This window comes from Tiliqua scincoides, chromosome 1 (genome assembly GCF_035046505.1).
Source record: "Tiliqua scincoides isolate rTilSci1 chromosome 1, rTilSci1.hap2, whole genome shotgun sequence".
Classification (NCBI taxonomy): Eukaryota; Metazoa; Chordata; class Lepidosauria; order Squamata; family Scincidae; genus Tiliqua; species Tiliqua scincoides.
Window position 1 is genome coordinate 31,640,866 of NC_089821.1, and position 13,468 is coordinate 31,654,333.

The 13,468-nt window shown below is 40.9% G+C and overlaps 1 protein-coding gene across 2 annotated transcripts in view; it reads right to left on the reverse strand.

Annotated features, from left to right (window-relative positions):
* The window catches only part of LDLRAD3 (low density lipoprotein receptor class A domain containing 3), a 206,045-nt gene that overhangs the window by 92,855 nt on the left and 99,722 nt on the right, over positions 1–13,468 (reverse strand). For both annotated transcript variants that reach the window (XM_066635423.1, XM_066635432.1), the window contains exon 4: positions 8,468–8,602. In XM_066635423.1, the coding sequence (XP_066491520.1) occupies positions 8,468–8,602 (135 nt within the window). The remainder of the gene's footprint in view (positions 1–8,467; positions 8,603–13,468) is intronic.

Genomic DNA, 13,468 nt, shown 5'->3' on the forward strand with positions numbered 1-13,468 from the left:
TGCAAATACCGAACCAGCAGATATTAAGATTCACCGGGGGGAGCTCAGAAGACCTCTGGACGTGACTGGAAACGCCTTCCTGCTGTGTCCAGGAAGTTCTGTGATGGCATCCAAATGCAGGTCAAGACCCCCAGTAAGTCAAATCCACATGTCCTAAACCCGCAGTTAAGGAGGGCCAACCTATACACCTTTTGCCAGCCATGGACTACTCGTAGAATGTGCTATTGCTATCCAATTAACTTATCTTTGGTACTGCCTTAAACAACTGCTGCATCTGCTTTACATCTCATATACCAATTAAAAGAATGAGTTCACTTTTTTAAAGAGATTCCTGAATATTGTGTTACTTTTTACTTTGAAAAAAGCAGAGTGAAACAGGCGAGAGAGTAAGAGATCATGAAAAATTATTTCCAGCTGATAAAACTTTCAGGAAGCTACTTCTGAGCACCAGATGCTACAAGCAAGCTATTTGTGGCTACTAAAATATGCACAGGCTTGCTTTAATTAAGCATTTAGTGTCATTTCATTTGTATCTGTTCTTAAGAATTTTCTTGCTTTTTATTTAGTCTGCCTTTAACTATTAAGTTCCAGATGTAGGCTGCATTGGGAAGAAGGTGATGTGCAGTAATTGCAAGTTAAGCTTCAGTTTACAGCCTTCGTAAACAATGAGCCAAAGACAGACTCAATAAAAGGAAACAGGCACAGCCAGAAACAGGCTGGAAGGAATCAGAAAGCAATACTGCAGCATTAGTACACGATTGCTACCTAGCATCACTTAAACTCTGGGGTTCAAAGGAAGCAACCACTTTAGACCTCAATCCAATAAGCTCAAAACTTTCCCACAAAGGGTATCATCTATAATACTACAATAGTACAATTATATAGGCGAGAGGTTCCCAAATTGGTGGGTTGTGACCCATCAACCAGCGATGCCCTGTCTCTCTCCCCTTAAGAGGCAAGGAAGAGTGAAGGCAAACCAGAAGGGGGTCATGATTGTTATTTTTTAGACATTCTGAAGCTTGGGGAGCTCTGCAGGGGCATCCATGGGCTCCCCTTACCTCCCAGGAGGCCAGCACTGCCTCCTCTAATTTAAAACAAAAACTTTTGTTCCTGGCAGCGGCATGATCCTGGCAATCCTCTTCTGCAAAGACTTACCAAGTTCCCAACTTCTGAGAAGAAATTTGGGAAACTCTGATCTAGGTATTGCCTGTTTTCACGCCACACTGCTAGTAACTTAAAAAAAAAAAAAAAAGCTTGACACCAGTTTTGTAGCACAAGGGTAGTAGTTGGAGGTTGGATGAAGGCTGCGTTTACATATGTGTATGCTGTTTGCCACATAAGTGCATCATCAGGTAAAGTTTGGACTGCTCATGTAGATGAAAAATGTGGTGTATATTGACCCATAGCTCTCCTAGTTCATTTGCTGAGTTTCATATCTTAGTCTACAGTGTCAGCTAGACATTTTGCCTGCCACCTTCCAGCTGGTAAGGTGGCTTAGGCTGCAATCCCATACTCACTTTCCAGGGAGTAAGCCCCATTGAACCCAATGAGATTTACTTCAGAAGAGACATGCATAGGATTGCACTGTTAGTCTTCTCTTATGTTCAGACCCAGCAACCACCATTCATGTCCCATAATATCAAGAATACTGCAGCACACTTGACATGTGCCTACTGCTGGAGACTATCAGGGATCATAGGCAAAACACTACATGGCTCAAAGAAGCATTTTTTAACAGCTATCTGGTACAATCTATGGAAGTGCCTTTGAATTTAAACTTTAAATAGCTTTAGCCACATATACGTGCCTTGCACGATATACTCTTACAATCAGCAAGTCCCATCATAACTTTTAGATAATAAAAAGCAAATTCTGTACATCACTGTTCACACAGAAAGTGTATGCAGAGATCTTGTTGGCTGTTCTTTAATGAGGGAGCCAAAGTAGGCCATAAATATCTTTTGGAGAAAGGTCAGGATTTGGGATTTGATGACAAGGGTAAAACAGAGAATGTATTCTATATCTATTTTATCATTATACTCAAGGATTAAGGAAGTAGATGAAATCAATGTTGTGGTAGAATTTTGGCACCTGTGTTGGTGGTGATGGGGACAGGTATGATATCTAGTGCTACATACAGCAGACATAAAAGAGTTTGAAATTAAATGGTGAAGGACTTGTCTGAATGGATAACATGCACATCAGTCCAGGGCTCTGCAATAACCATTATCAGATTCTGCAATCTTTCTGTTAGCATGAACCGAAAGAACTGCTGACTCGAATGCAATCACAAATACTGACTTTTAATGGCTCACTTATCCCTTCAACCTTGTTGGCATCCTTCAGTCTCGGAAGACTATGGTATCGCGCTTTGAATGGTGGTTCTGGAACAGAGTGTCCTCTCCAGTGCGTGAAGCCTGGGTAAAGTAGGTATGGAGGATAGGCTGTTACCCATGCAGCAAATCCCCCCTCTCCACGTCGCTGAAATGGTCCAATGGAAAGGCAGAAGCCAATACGGTTGGTTCCAGCAGCATTGCAGGAGTTGCCAGAACGTGACTGTGTTCAGCCATGAACTGCCTCAGGGACTCCGGCTCCTGAAGCCTTTTCCATAACTGGATGTAGCCACAAGGCAGTGGAGGTTTGGGATCAGAGTTTTCCTTCTCTCAGATGAGCTGCCTTCCCAGGTTAACGAGTCCCATCTACCCAGTGGCTGTTCAGTCACGTCTTACGACAAGTACAGCCAAACTGAGGGCCTATTCTTATCCCCCAGTCCCCAGGGGTTAACCCAGCCTTCCACCCCCAGACTTCAACCTTAAGCAACTGGAAAATGGTTAGAAACAGAAGGCTGACAAGGAAGGCCAGATTGTAGTCTCAGCAGAATCTAGATGGGGTTAATAACAGGCTTCTCCACCCCCCCTTCCCCTGGAAAATGTTTGAATAGAGACAAAATGCTAATCAGATGAGAGAATGCTTCCAATGCATGGTAATAGAATACTCAAACTAACAATTAATGAGGCTTGCAGGCCACCCAGTCAGTAATTGGGCAACAATGCTATCATTAAACTAATAACAGCATTGTGGGGATATTACCATGCACTTTGCAAGAATCATTCAGAGTCAGTTAAGGAGGAGATAAGTGCAGCAATAAAAGTAAAATGAGTGCAGCATAGCCAAAAGGGTTAACGGGAAGAAGAGTTTTTAACAAGCATATGAAGAGGGCACAGAAGTCCACTAAGAAAAAATGAGATTGATGCAAGAGCAGCCCAGACTTCCAGTAGCCTTTATTTGAAATCTATATTTAGAACTTCAAGGGAAAAAACTGAGCAGAAAGAATTGTCTTAGAATTACTGATAAGGTTAAGGCAATACTTTGACAGTCTAAATACACAATGCTGCATGCCAAAGAACAGTGATTTTCAACCAGTGTGCCACGGTACCTTGGTGTGGCACAGGTGGTCTGCAGGTGTGCTGAGGGAGTTTGGGGGAGGGTCATTTATTAGTAGGACCATTGGGGGATGTGAACCCCCATCAGCAGCATGGACTGCCTTGTCAACTGTCAAAAAAATGATGGTGTGCCCTGACAATTTTAGCACCTTGTCATGTGCCATGAGATGAAACAGACTGAAAATCACCGCTATAGAAGGCTAAGCCCCCAGATAGAGAAGATTCAGAACCACTTTTCAAATACAACTGTGACTGAAAGGGAAGAGATGAAGCAGAAATATACAACAGTTCATTTCTCCAAAACAACGTCACTAACCTTGAGGACACTTTCTAATGGTTAGTTTCTAGGATTTTGCTTTTGTTTTTCCTAAAGAACTTTGTTGTAATAATTTTTAAAATACTGATGGATTGATGTTGACAAGAGGGCAGCAAAAATGCAAGCTTGGAAAAACTCAGAATTGGTTTGGCTCTGCTCTGCTGATGAAAACAGACCAAGTTTCTGACCCCACTTCCATTGGGACTCTGACCTGCGGGACAGTCTTTACACAACACTGAGAAAAATATCATCAGCCCCTTATGCAGAACATTTCTTTTGCCTGAGTTACAGCACAATCTTAAGCATGTCTACTCAGAAGTAAGTCCAACTCTATTCAATAGGGTTGACTCCCAGGAAAGTGTGTCTAGGATTACAGCCTAAGAGAAGAAAGAGAATCAGACCACTGTTAGAAAAGGGCACAGCGCTAACCTCTTGATTGCCAGTGGTACTGACCTGACATTGGGAGAGATAACTGCCAGTTATATAATTTGCTAGTAAAAAGAGTAGCAGTGGTATGGCATCTTCCTTCAGTGACTGAAATACGTTATTTCATGATGGCTCCCATGGAATTCAGCATCACTAATTTCTGACTCCAACAATGAGGATTGTGTTTGCACATTACAGACTCACTGCAGTTCACATCAAGGCACACCATCACTTTCACTACCCAGAACCACATTCCTTCCTATGGTAACCAGTGAAGTAAATGTGTTACACTTGTATAGCAAATGCTTGCACAATAACTAATTCAGCTATGATTAAGTCACTTCTGACCAACATTGTGAATATACAACTGGAATCAATGCGTACACCTGTGGACTGAGAAATGGGTTAAGCTATTCTGACAACTGGATGTTGACAAGAGACCCAAAAATCTAAAAAGACTTTTTAAACCTCAATAGACCTAGAATACGTTATCTTCTTTCACATAAGGATCTGATCATTATACAAACATTCTCTCATCTGATTGGCTAATGACATCAGGATGGAGTTGATGACTCTTGAGACTTGCGTACACTGCTTGGATATTTTATTGAAATATTTTGTTTGTTTTTTGAATTGCAGAGATAGTTCTGACATACTAACCTTTGTTTATTGCACAGCGTAGTCATAGGGCAGGCATTCATCTTTCAACTGGTGTTCAAATAGTCAGACTACTGCAAGAATCAGCTTGAGGGAAAGGGTTAAGCTAGCCCATGCACATTGACCACTTTCTTTCTGATCTATAAAGTAAGAATCATGTTGTTGTAACGTGTACTTCTTGTAAAGTAAGAATCAAGTTGTAACAAGCCATGATGTGCTGTTTGTGGTTATAAGTGTTAAAAAACAAAGTTGTATTCGATTCTCTCCATGATAATTTTTCCTCCCAAGGAACAGAGGACAAGGGCAAAGTAACCTCTTCACAAACTATAGTTGTTGGGGGTTTTTTTTTCCTCAGTCTGACCATCACTTCCAGGAGCTGATTGCTATGACAACCTAGAAGCAAACCAGCCAATTAATATATAAAGAATGAAGTCAATCCAACCCTGGGGAAAATGTTGCTGATTTAAGCCCCCAATGCGAACTCTGCTTTGTCATCTCTTCCATTAATCTTATTAGGGCTAACAAAAATCTACAGCAAAAAAAGAAAAAAAAATCCAACTCCTCATCATGCCAGAGATGCAATTTCCACACCAGAAAAAACATTCACAATTGTGCCATCTCCAAGTTCTCCCTTCCTCCTTCCCCAAAGCAAGAGTTCAACAGTACAAATTGCTTATCCAGAGGGTGCAGCCTACAGTAATTTCTGGGACGTTCCTGATACAGCTGGCTCTATCACTGAATAGTAAGATAGCAAGATCAGTTTGAATACTCATAACTTTGTCAAAGAAAACAAGAATTATTCTACTAGGCAAACTCAATCCACACATTAAAGATATAGTGATGACTAAAGTCAAGTTGTTCAATAATGCAAGTAGCACTGTCCATGCTTGCCCACTTCAACATTTTTTCCAAGTGGTACTGACATACATAATCACCCCCACTGAATCTCATTCTTACTTTCTGAAATCAGAGTCCTTTGCTTTGCAGTGATCTCTACTATAAACAGCTGAATCTTCATTCTTTTCTTGAGATGACTGTGGCTCTGACTGCCAACTCTTTAAAAGAGTTAACTCTTGTTAACGCCAATGAGTCCTAGAGCAGCATTTCTCAACCAGTAGCATGCGTACCACTGGTGGTATGCGAGGTGGTGTCTGGTGGTATGCACAGCACCCCTGGACACCTGCCACCCTGCAGCAGACCACGATGTGACAAATAGCCACAGGAGGATCAGCTCATCTGGCTGAGTTCCAGCGCACAATTTTTGCATGCTTGAAAAAGTCCTCCTACCTGCCCTGAGCCTCTTACTAGTGCTTGTCACATTGTTTCTGGTCTCCCAACCTGGAAGTAACTGGTTATGACATCATCTATTACTTCTGATTGGTGGACCATGCAAAGTAGTATGTCAAGGAAAGAAATCTGGAAAACACTGTCTTAGGGCTAACTCATGCTCGGAACAAAACCCCTTGCCCCCAACCACAATACAGTATTTCTGCCAAACTACAGCTAATGTATTAATCCTTTAAGTAGGTTTTCTGATGAATAAGATGTGACATTACTTCACACATTCATAAAAACTCATAGTTACCCATCACATTGTGGTTTAAAATACAAATCAGTCAGACTTCACTAACCTCTGTAGCAGTTGCCATAAACATTCAGTTTATTCCCTGTTTATTCTCTATACCAAGTCACCATCATTTTGGTTCTCCCATCAACCATGTTCCTATACCAAAGCCTTCCCTGTTTGTCCACATGCCATATATTTTACAAAACACCCTACAATACCACCTGCCCAAGCATCCTTGCCTATGTGAACAATTAATCTGTGTACTATATGTATGAATATTGTGTATTCGAGTCAGTCATAACTTATGCTTTATAAAATACCATGCTGATACTTACAGGAGGAAAAGAACAGGATTGATATTGCCTGTGAATGGCTTTAAAACAACAAAATAAAAACTAAACCATACAGCTTTTATGATTCTCTGCAGTATATTCTTCTGCAACATTAGGAAACTGTATCGAAATGTATTAACTCTCAGGAGCCCTGTACAGTAAAGAAAGGATTGTTAAATTTGTTTTGCACATGGCAATGTGGAGCCAGTGAAAGAAAAAAAAGTTGATAAATGTTTCTTGGAGTTAGTGACCATCAGGAAGAAGATGCAGGAGTTACAGCAGAGAAATGATTACTTGGTAACAACCACATGCTTTTCTACTAAAATAATGCCAAGTAGTTCAAAGGAAAATATTCCCCAGAACATAAAGTCCCATTATGTTCTCCTATATATATCAACTAAGCCTGAGTGTATTACTGTGTACAATTCACACAGCACTTCCATTGTGCAACGTGTGCTATGATGTTGCCATTTTAAAAGAGACAGTCAGTGCAAGTTGCCAGCCCTCTGCTCTAGGTGGAAACGAGGGAGAGAGCTGATATTCTTACCAGCTAGAGCTGAGATCATTCCTGGATAACCTCTCCCAGCAGTTCTATGTAGATGTTCAACAGGATAAAGGACAAGATGGAATGCTACAAGGTCCATAAGCCAATGATGATAGGAAGCAGCAGGTCCCATGCACCATCTACTGGGAATCTCTAGAAATGACTGGAACCACTGCAAATTTGTGCCTGCAATATCATTCCCATGATCTTAAAAATGGATCTTCCCATCCAGCCCCATTCTTCAAAAAAGAAAGAAACAAAGACCCCACTCCTCTGCCAGAAGGTTCTTCATTCTTCATTATGTTTCTACAACGATTGTTACTACTGAAGCAGAGCTGGCAACCTGGTAATAATGGAAACAGCTACCATTTTTCCAAAAAAGAACAACCCTATATGAACTCTTTATCATAAGAGAGGCACACAGTCTTAACCACTTATAAAATGAGTAAGTCCTAGGTCAGTGGTTCCCAGACTGTGGGTCAGGACCCACTTGTGTGTCACGACCTGATTTTTGGTGGGTTACCAATAGGTGATGGAATATCAGATAACTAATTGCCTCAAGCCTGGAGACTACTGAAAAACCAGAAACTGTTTTTCAGAAGCTTTCAGAACCAGAAGCTTTCAGAAGCTTTCAGAAGTTTTTCAGAACCAGAAGCTTCTAATTACCCTGTAAAGAGCTCAGCATCTGCAGTTTGCAAGTATGTGTAAATATAGGGGAGATAAATGTTTGAGGGTCTTTTTTCTTGTTATCATTACTTATGAATGAATGAATGAATACTAATAGAACGTCATTTTAAAGCGTGGGTCCCCGTACTAAAAAGTTTGGCAACCACTGTCCTAGGCTAAATGGATTGGAGAGATTACAAGTTCAGTCCATCAATCTGTTCACCCGACTCCCATGCTGCGCCTACAAGATGTCACAAACTTTTCAGAATGCTACAGAAGAAGTGCCTTGTATTTTCTATGTGACGAAAATTCCTGGCAAAGTGTGGCCCAAGAGTAAGCCACCAACTGTGTAGACATTCGGCCAGCCCTAAGTATTATTTATACACTGCCAAAGAGAAGACAAAGCAACAAATGTTCCAAGGTGGATCACGTAAACAATGCCATCATCTTTATCAAGAACAAGATGAAATAGGATTCAGTGCCTAGCGGTGCATATTTTTAAAGCTTTGTGCTTACCTTGAGCGTTTTCACAGTTCTCCTCATCACTGTTGTCTTGACAGTTGTTTTGATTGTCACACACAAAACTTTTATCAATGCACAGGCCGTTCCTACAATGAAATCGGGCAGTCGAGCATAGTAAGGGATTTGCTGCTGTGAAAATAAAAGTATGGCATCTTGTTCAAACTTGAGACTTTATCAAGACTGACACAATCCCCAAAGGCAGTTCCATAAAAATCAAATGATCATGCAATGAGATATCTACCACTTCCTTCTGGAGCGTATTTTATATCCTCGTATGTTTAAAAAGATCACATGTTTTTTTTAATAACTATGTTTTTTAATTCACTGATGTGAGCTACCTTGGGTATTCCATTTATTTGGGAGGAAAGGCAGGATAAAAATGTTTTAAAATAAAAACCAGAAAACTCAGTCTACCTCAGTTTCAATCACTTAGTAAAACACATCATTTTGACACTTGGACATCCCCTTCAACATGTCAACATTTTCCCTTGTGCAGTGATGAAATATAATAATTGTCCGGTAAACAAAACACACACAGAAAGTAAAGTAGCATGAACTTCAGAGAACATATAACAACCACTAAATAGCAGCCTGAGGTTTTGCAGCACGTTAGTGGTAATTTGAGATAAATGTAGTGAGCCTCTAAAGCCAGCAATATAATATAGTCAAAGGGTGGGCGGCTGTGGGTCACTAGGAACAGACTGAGCTCCCCAGGCACATGCGCACCTGAGCAGAACTCCACTCCCACGTCCCCAGTCAAACCAACCAATTGGCTGACAGCCATAGCCTGCTGTTGGCTGGGGAGTGGCGCAATTCGCCGCTAGCACACCTCAAGGCACGCTAGCAGTCCTTTCTTCTGCATAAAAGTTGGACATAAGAAAGCACACGTTAGATAATCATGCATGAACTTCCCAATTAAGTCACAGAGCTACAAAAAAAGACTGACATGGTGTGAAAGGATGCATGACCAGACAGAGAATGATGCTCAAAGGAAGCTTCTATCATTGGTCTGCTTACACTGTAATCCTTAAAGAGAATCACAAACTTGAATTTGTTTTCAGGACTACCAAGGGCGGAGTGAATATATCTTTTTGGGACTATGGACCAGACAATTTTGTGTACCAGGCTGCATCTGGCCCATGGATCAAATAGATTGCTGACTCCTGTGGTAGATTAATACATAGCATACTCTCACTCTTTCCCTCCCTCCACCTCTTCTTTACCGGGTCTCTTGATTCAAAGGTAAGGTTTATAAAGTGGAATGGGGGCAAGAAAGCTTCCTTACAAATCTAAGATGCATTTCAAATAGGGAAGCAAGGGATCCCATGCAAAATCCATTTGATGAGCCTCAGCAATGTCCATATTGAGAATTAAATAGAAAATTCAAGAGACCCTTATTTTCAATCAAATGAAATTATTACAAAAGAAATTTAAAACAGAAACAGAAGGGACATACATAGATTGATGATGAAAGCTAAATTATGTTCATGTATTCCTGGGGTCGATCATTTGCCCCAGAAAAAATAAAACCATGCCTACTAATTCCATTTGCCAGGATGTAGCAATAAAAAAGGAGAAGTAACGTGGCACCTCAGAAAACTACCCAGTTTACTGTGGTAGTGACTAAGAGGCTACAGAACAGATGTATGTTTTCTCTATTGATGTAGGATGAATTTTGAACATGGGACCAGTGGGTACAATACAAACTACCCTTTATACCCAAAGCAATGTATCTTGTGGCGAATGCAGGGAGTTGATGCAGATATAACTGCAGCCAGTCAAATTTCACTCATAACTATTTGCATGAGCACTTATTTATATGCATAGGTTATATGCATTTATATGCATAGGCATAGCACTTATTTATATGCACAATGGCTCAAGGCCTAAGATGCCAATCCACACAATCGCTGGCGTGACAGCTGCTTCAACAAAATGACCATTAGCATGCTAACAGGTGGATCTAGCAACTGTCCTCATCACCACAAAAGGATTGTGGCGGTGTGACAGGGACTGCAGGATCTATACAGCAAGCCTCTGTACAATGTCCTTGTCTGTTTGTCACTCAGCATATGTACTTTCACTGCTTATCTATCTTCTGGGGAAACTTTATCCAGTCATTTCTTGCTGAATTTTCTCTAGCTCCTCCTAATGAAATCAATGAAACCAAGCATAATACTCCAAGTTTATTAAACTTGAACAGCCTCAGGAAAGTGGGTTGACAATGTCCTTTAGCTGCATGATCAGCTTCAGAGCATTTCTGGTAACAATTACAATAGGGATTATAGTTCTCAGACTCTGCGGATTTCCTCTGTTTTCAGGCCAACTAAACAAAAAGGTCCTTTAAAGAGCATATGTATAGAATTGAAATAAAGAAACCAAGAATGATAAACAGTGGGCGCATGTAATTTATGCACAGAAACTGGGAATTTAGTATTCACACAATCCTCCTAAAAATTGCTAGCTCTGCACTTTATTGATGCATGCAAATGCAAGCGATAGGCCAGGGCAGAAATTAAAAATCCATTTTTCCACAAAACGGCAAACAGGATAAAGACTGAGACCAAGTTATCACAAAACAGAAGATAAGTATTATGGAACCAATTGGATTATTCTAAAACATACTTTGACTCAAGAGGGAATAACTGAATCTCAAATTGTACCAGTTTGAGCACAATTCATCTTCTTCCCCCCCCCCCCAAAACTGGAAGATGTTAAATTGTGCCTCAAGTAGCACCTTCATAAAAATATTATTTCATCCCTGCTATTCCTCCTATCCAACTTCACCTCCTCTGCACCTCTTCTAGCAGCAGTGGGGGAAAAGCCTTCATTTCCCCCCCCCAAAGGTCCTCACATACAGCATGACAAAAAATAAAGTCTGCTGTGCATGCAAGATTCCCCCCCCCCCCACTTCTCTGCTACACTAAGCTAACTGGGACAAGGTGATGGAAGTTGAAGTTCTTGTCCTGCAATGACAATACAGTAATCTTCTCAAAAACTACAACTGAGTCCAAGCAACTTTCTTCCTGGGTCAGCATAGTACTGCCGCTGGGATTGGCTTGCTCAAACCCACCTCCCACCCCTAAGCAACAATACAGGTAAACAGGTTACTATTCAGCCACTTTCAACAATTTTGGTAAAAGTAATTCTCACACACAGAGTAAGTAGAGATGTTTGTTTCCTATGAGTAAGAGAAAATTATAGCCTAAGGGCCCAATCCCATCCAACGTTTGAGTGCCAGTGCAGCTGAAATGCAGCTTGAGGAAAGGGAACAAATGTTATCTAACTTGGAGGAGGCCCTCATGATTGCCTCCCCACCACAGGATGCAGCGCATGCCTGCTCGGTACATTTGCACCAGCACTGGAAAATTGGATAGGATTTGGCCCTAAGTCTTACTGAACACAATGAGCTTACTTCTGAGTAAAATAAATCTGTTTTGAAACACCTCTACCAAAGAGGCACAAATGATATTTAAACAGATTTTGAATTTGAATGGCTTTTGATGATAACAGAGTTTGGTTGCCACCGTTTTAGCACTACTCGATTGCATGGAGTGAACTACATTCTTTCTACTGGCTCCCTGACAAGCATCACCAGGCAACTGAACATCCAGCTGGGACTTTTCCATCTCCGTCATCAACCTCAATGGTAACAGTCCTGTCAGCCAAAGGCTGCATTCAGTACTACTGATGCAGAAGGCAGAAAAGAGCCATCTTGTTCTTTCATGCTTCCACTGACTCCGCAGGACTAATATTTTTATTGACAAGGTCAAGGAACATGACACAGGCTCTTAAAATTAAGAGTAAAGCATAAGACACAAAACAGAAAGGACAAGAAAGAAGACCAAAAAAAATTCAGGAAAAAATTGTCCATCTGCATAATCACCGAGGTCTCAATGTGCCAAAAGTGAATTAAATTTTTCAGGAGCGGGAAAAAAAACACTTGGAGCAGTAGGCACTTCATGTGAATTTCTCATGTAAAACAAGTCAAAGCTCTAGAAATTCACATTTCAAACTCCACCTGTTCACCAGCTGCCCAATTCTGATCTTAGTATTTAAAATAGAACCACTACAAAGAAACATGCCTTGTAAACTTGGAACACTACAAAGTATTTTAAAGCCAAGTTTCTATAGAGATAAGCCTCTTGGCCTATATAACCAGGGTTCTACAGAAATGCTAAAATTCACTTGTATGTAGAGACAAGTTTCAAATTACAAAATGTCAGCCTGCTTCAGGACAGTTCTGCAGTGCTAACAAAGTCAAGTGCTGACACATGTAAGCAGAAAGCAACAGTGACTTTAGCTTTGAACCTGGGCTTAAGAAATCAGCACTATGCTAGAGATGCCTCTGAAGTTCTCTGGTTTTGAGTTCGGAAATACGTTTTAGAGGTTCTAAATTCCACCCACAAAGGAGGGACAACGTCCCACTGGCTTCCAAGGAACATAGCTTCTGAGCCAGAGCTCAGTCCCACCTTACCAATCCTCTCTACCAGATTTCCACTCCCCCCAAAACACCCTTCACTTGCCCCAGCAGCAGTGAGGAGCTCCTTTTTCCGGTTCCCTCATTGATTGAGACACAGCATGCCATAAGTAAAGTGTTCTGTAGCAGAGTTTTTCCCTTTCTTTCCAAACCAGAAGAAACATGAAGGTGATTTCACTGCAGTAGCCCTTACAAAGTCTACAATCTCATCAGCACCTTTATTGTTCTTTCTTCCAGCTTGCTTCCTGCCTTTGCTTTATTTATTTACTGAAGAACATTTATATCCCATGCATCCTCAAAGTGACTTGACGCAGCTAACCTATCTTGCTGCTACATGTGGTGATTTTCTTGTACAATTTTCTCTTATTTTCTATTGTATTATACCCTCATCTTTAATCATGGGCAGTACATACTGTACAAGGTAAGACAAATCAGCTGATGACAGCATTACATTTTGCTGTGAATCCATATGCTTTATAACAATGGTTCTCAAACATTTTAGAACTGGGACCCAC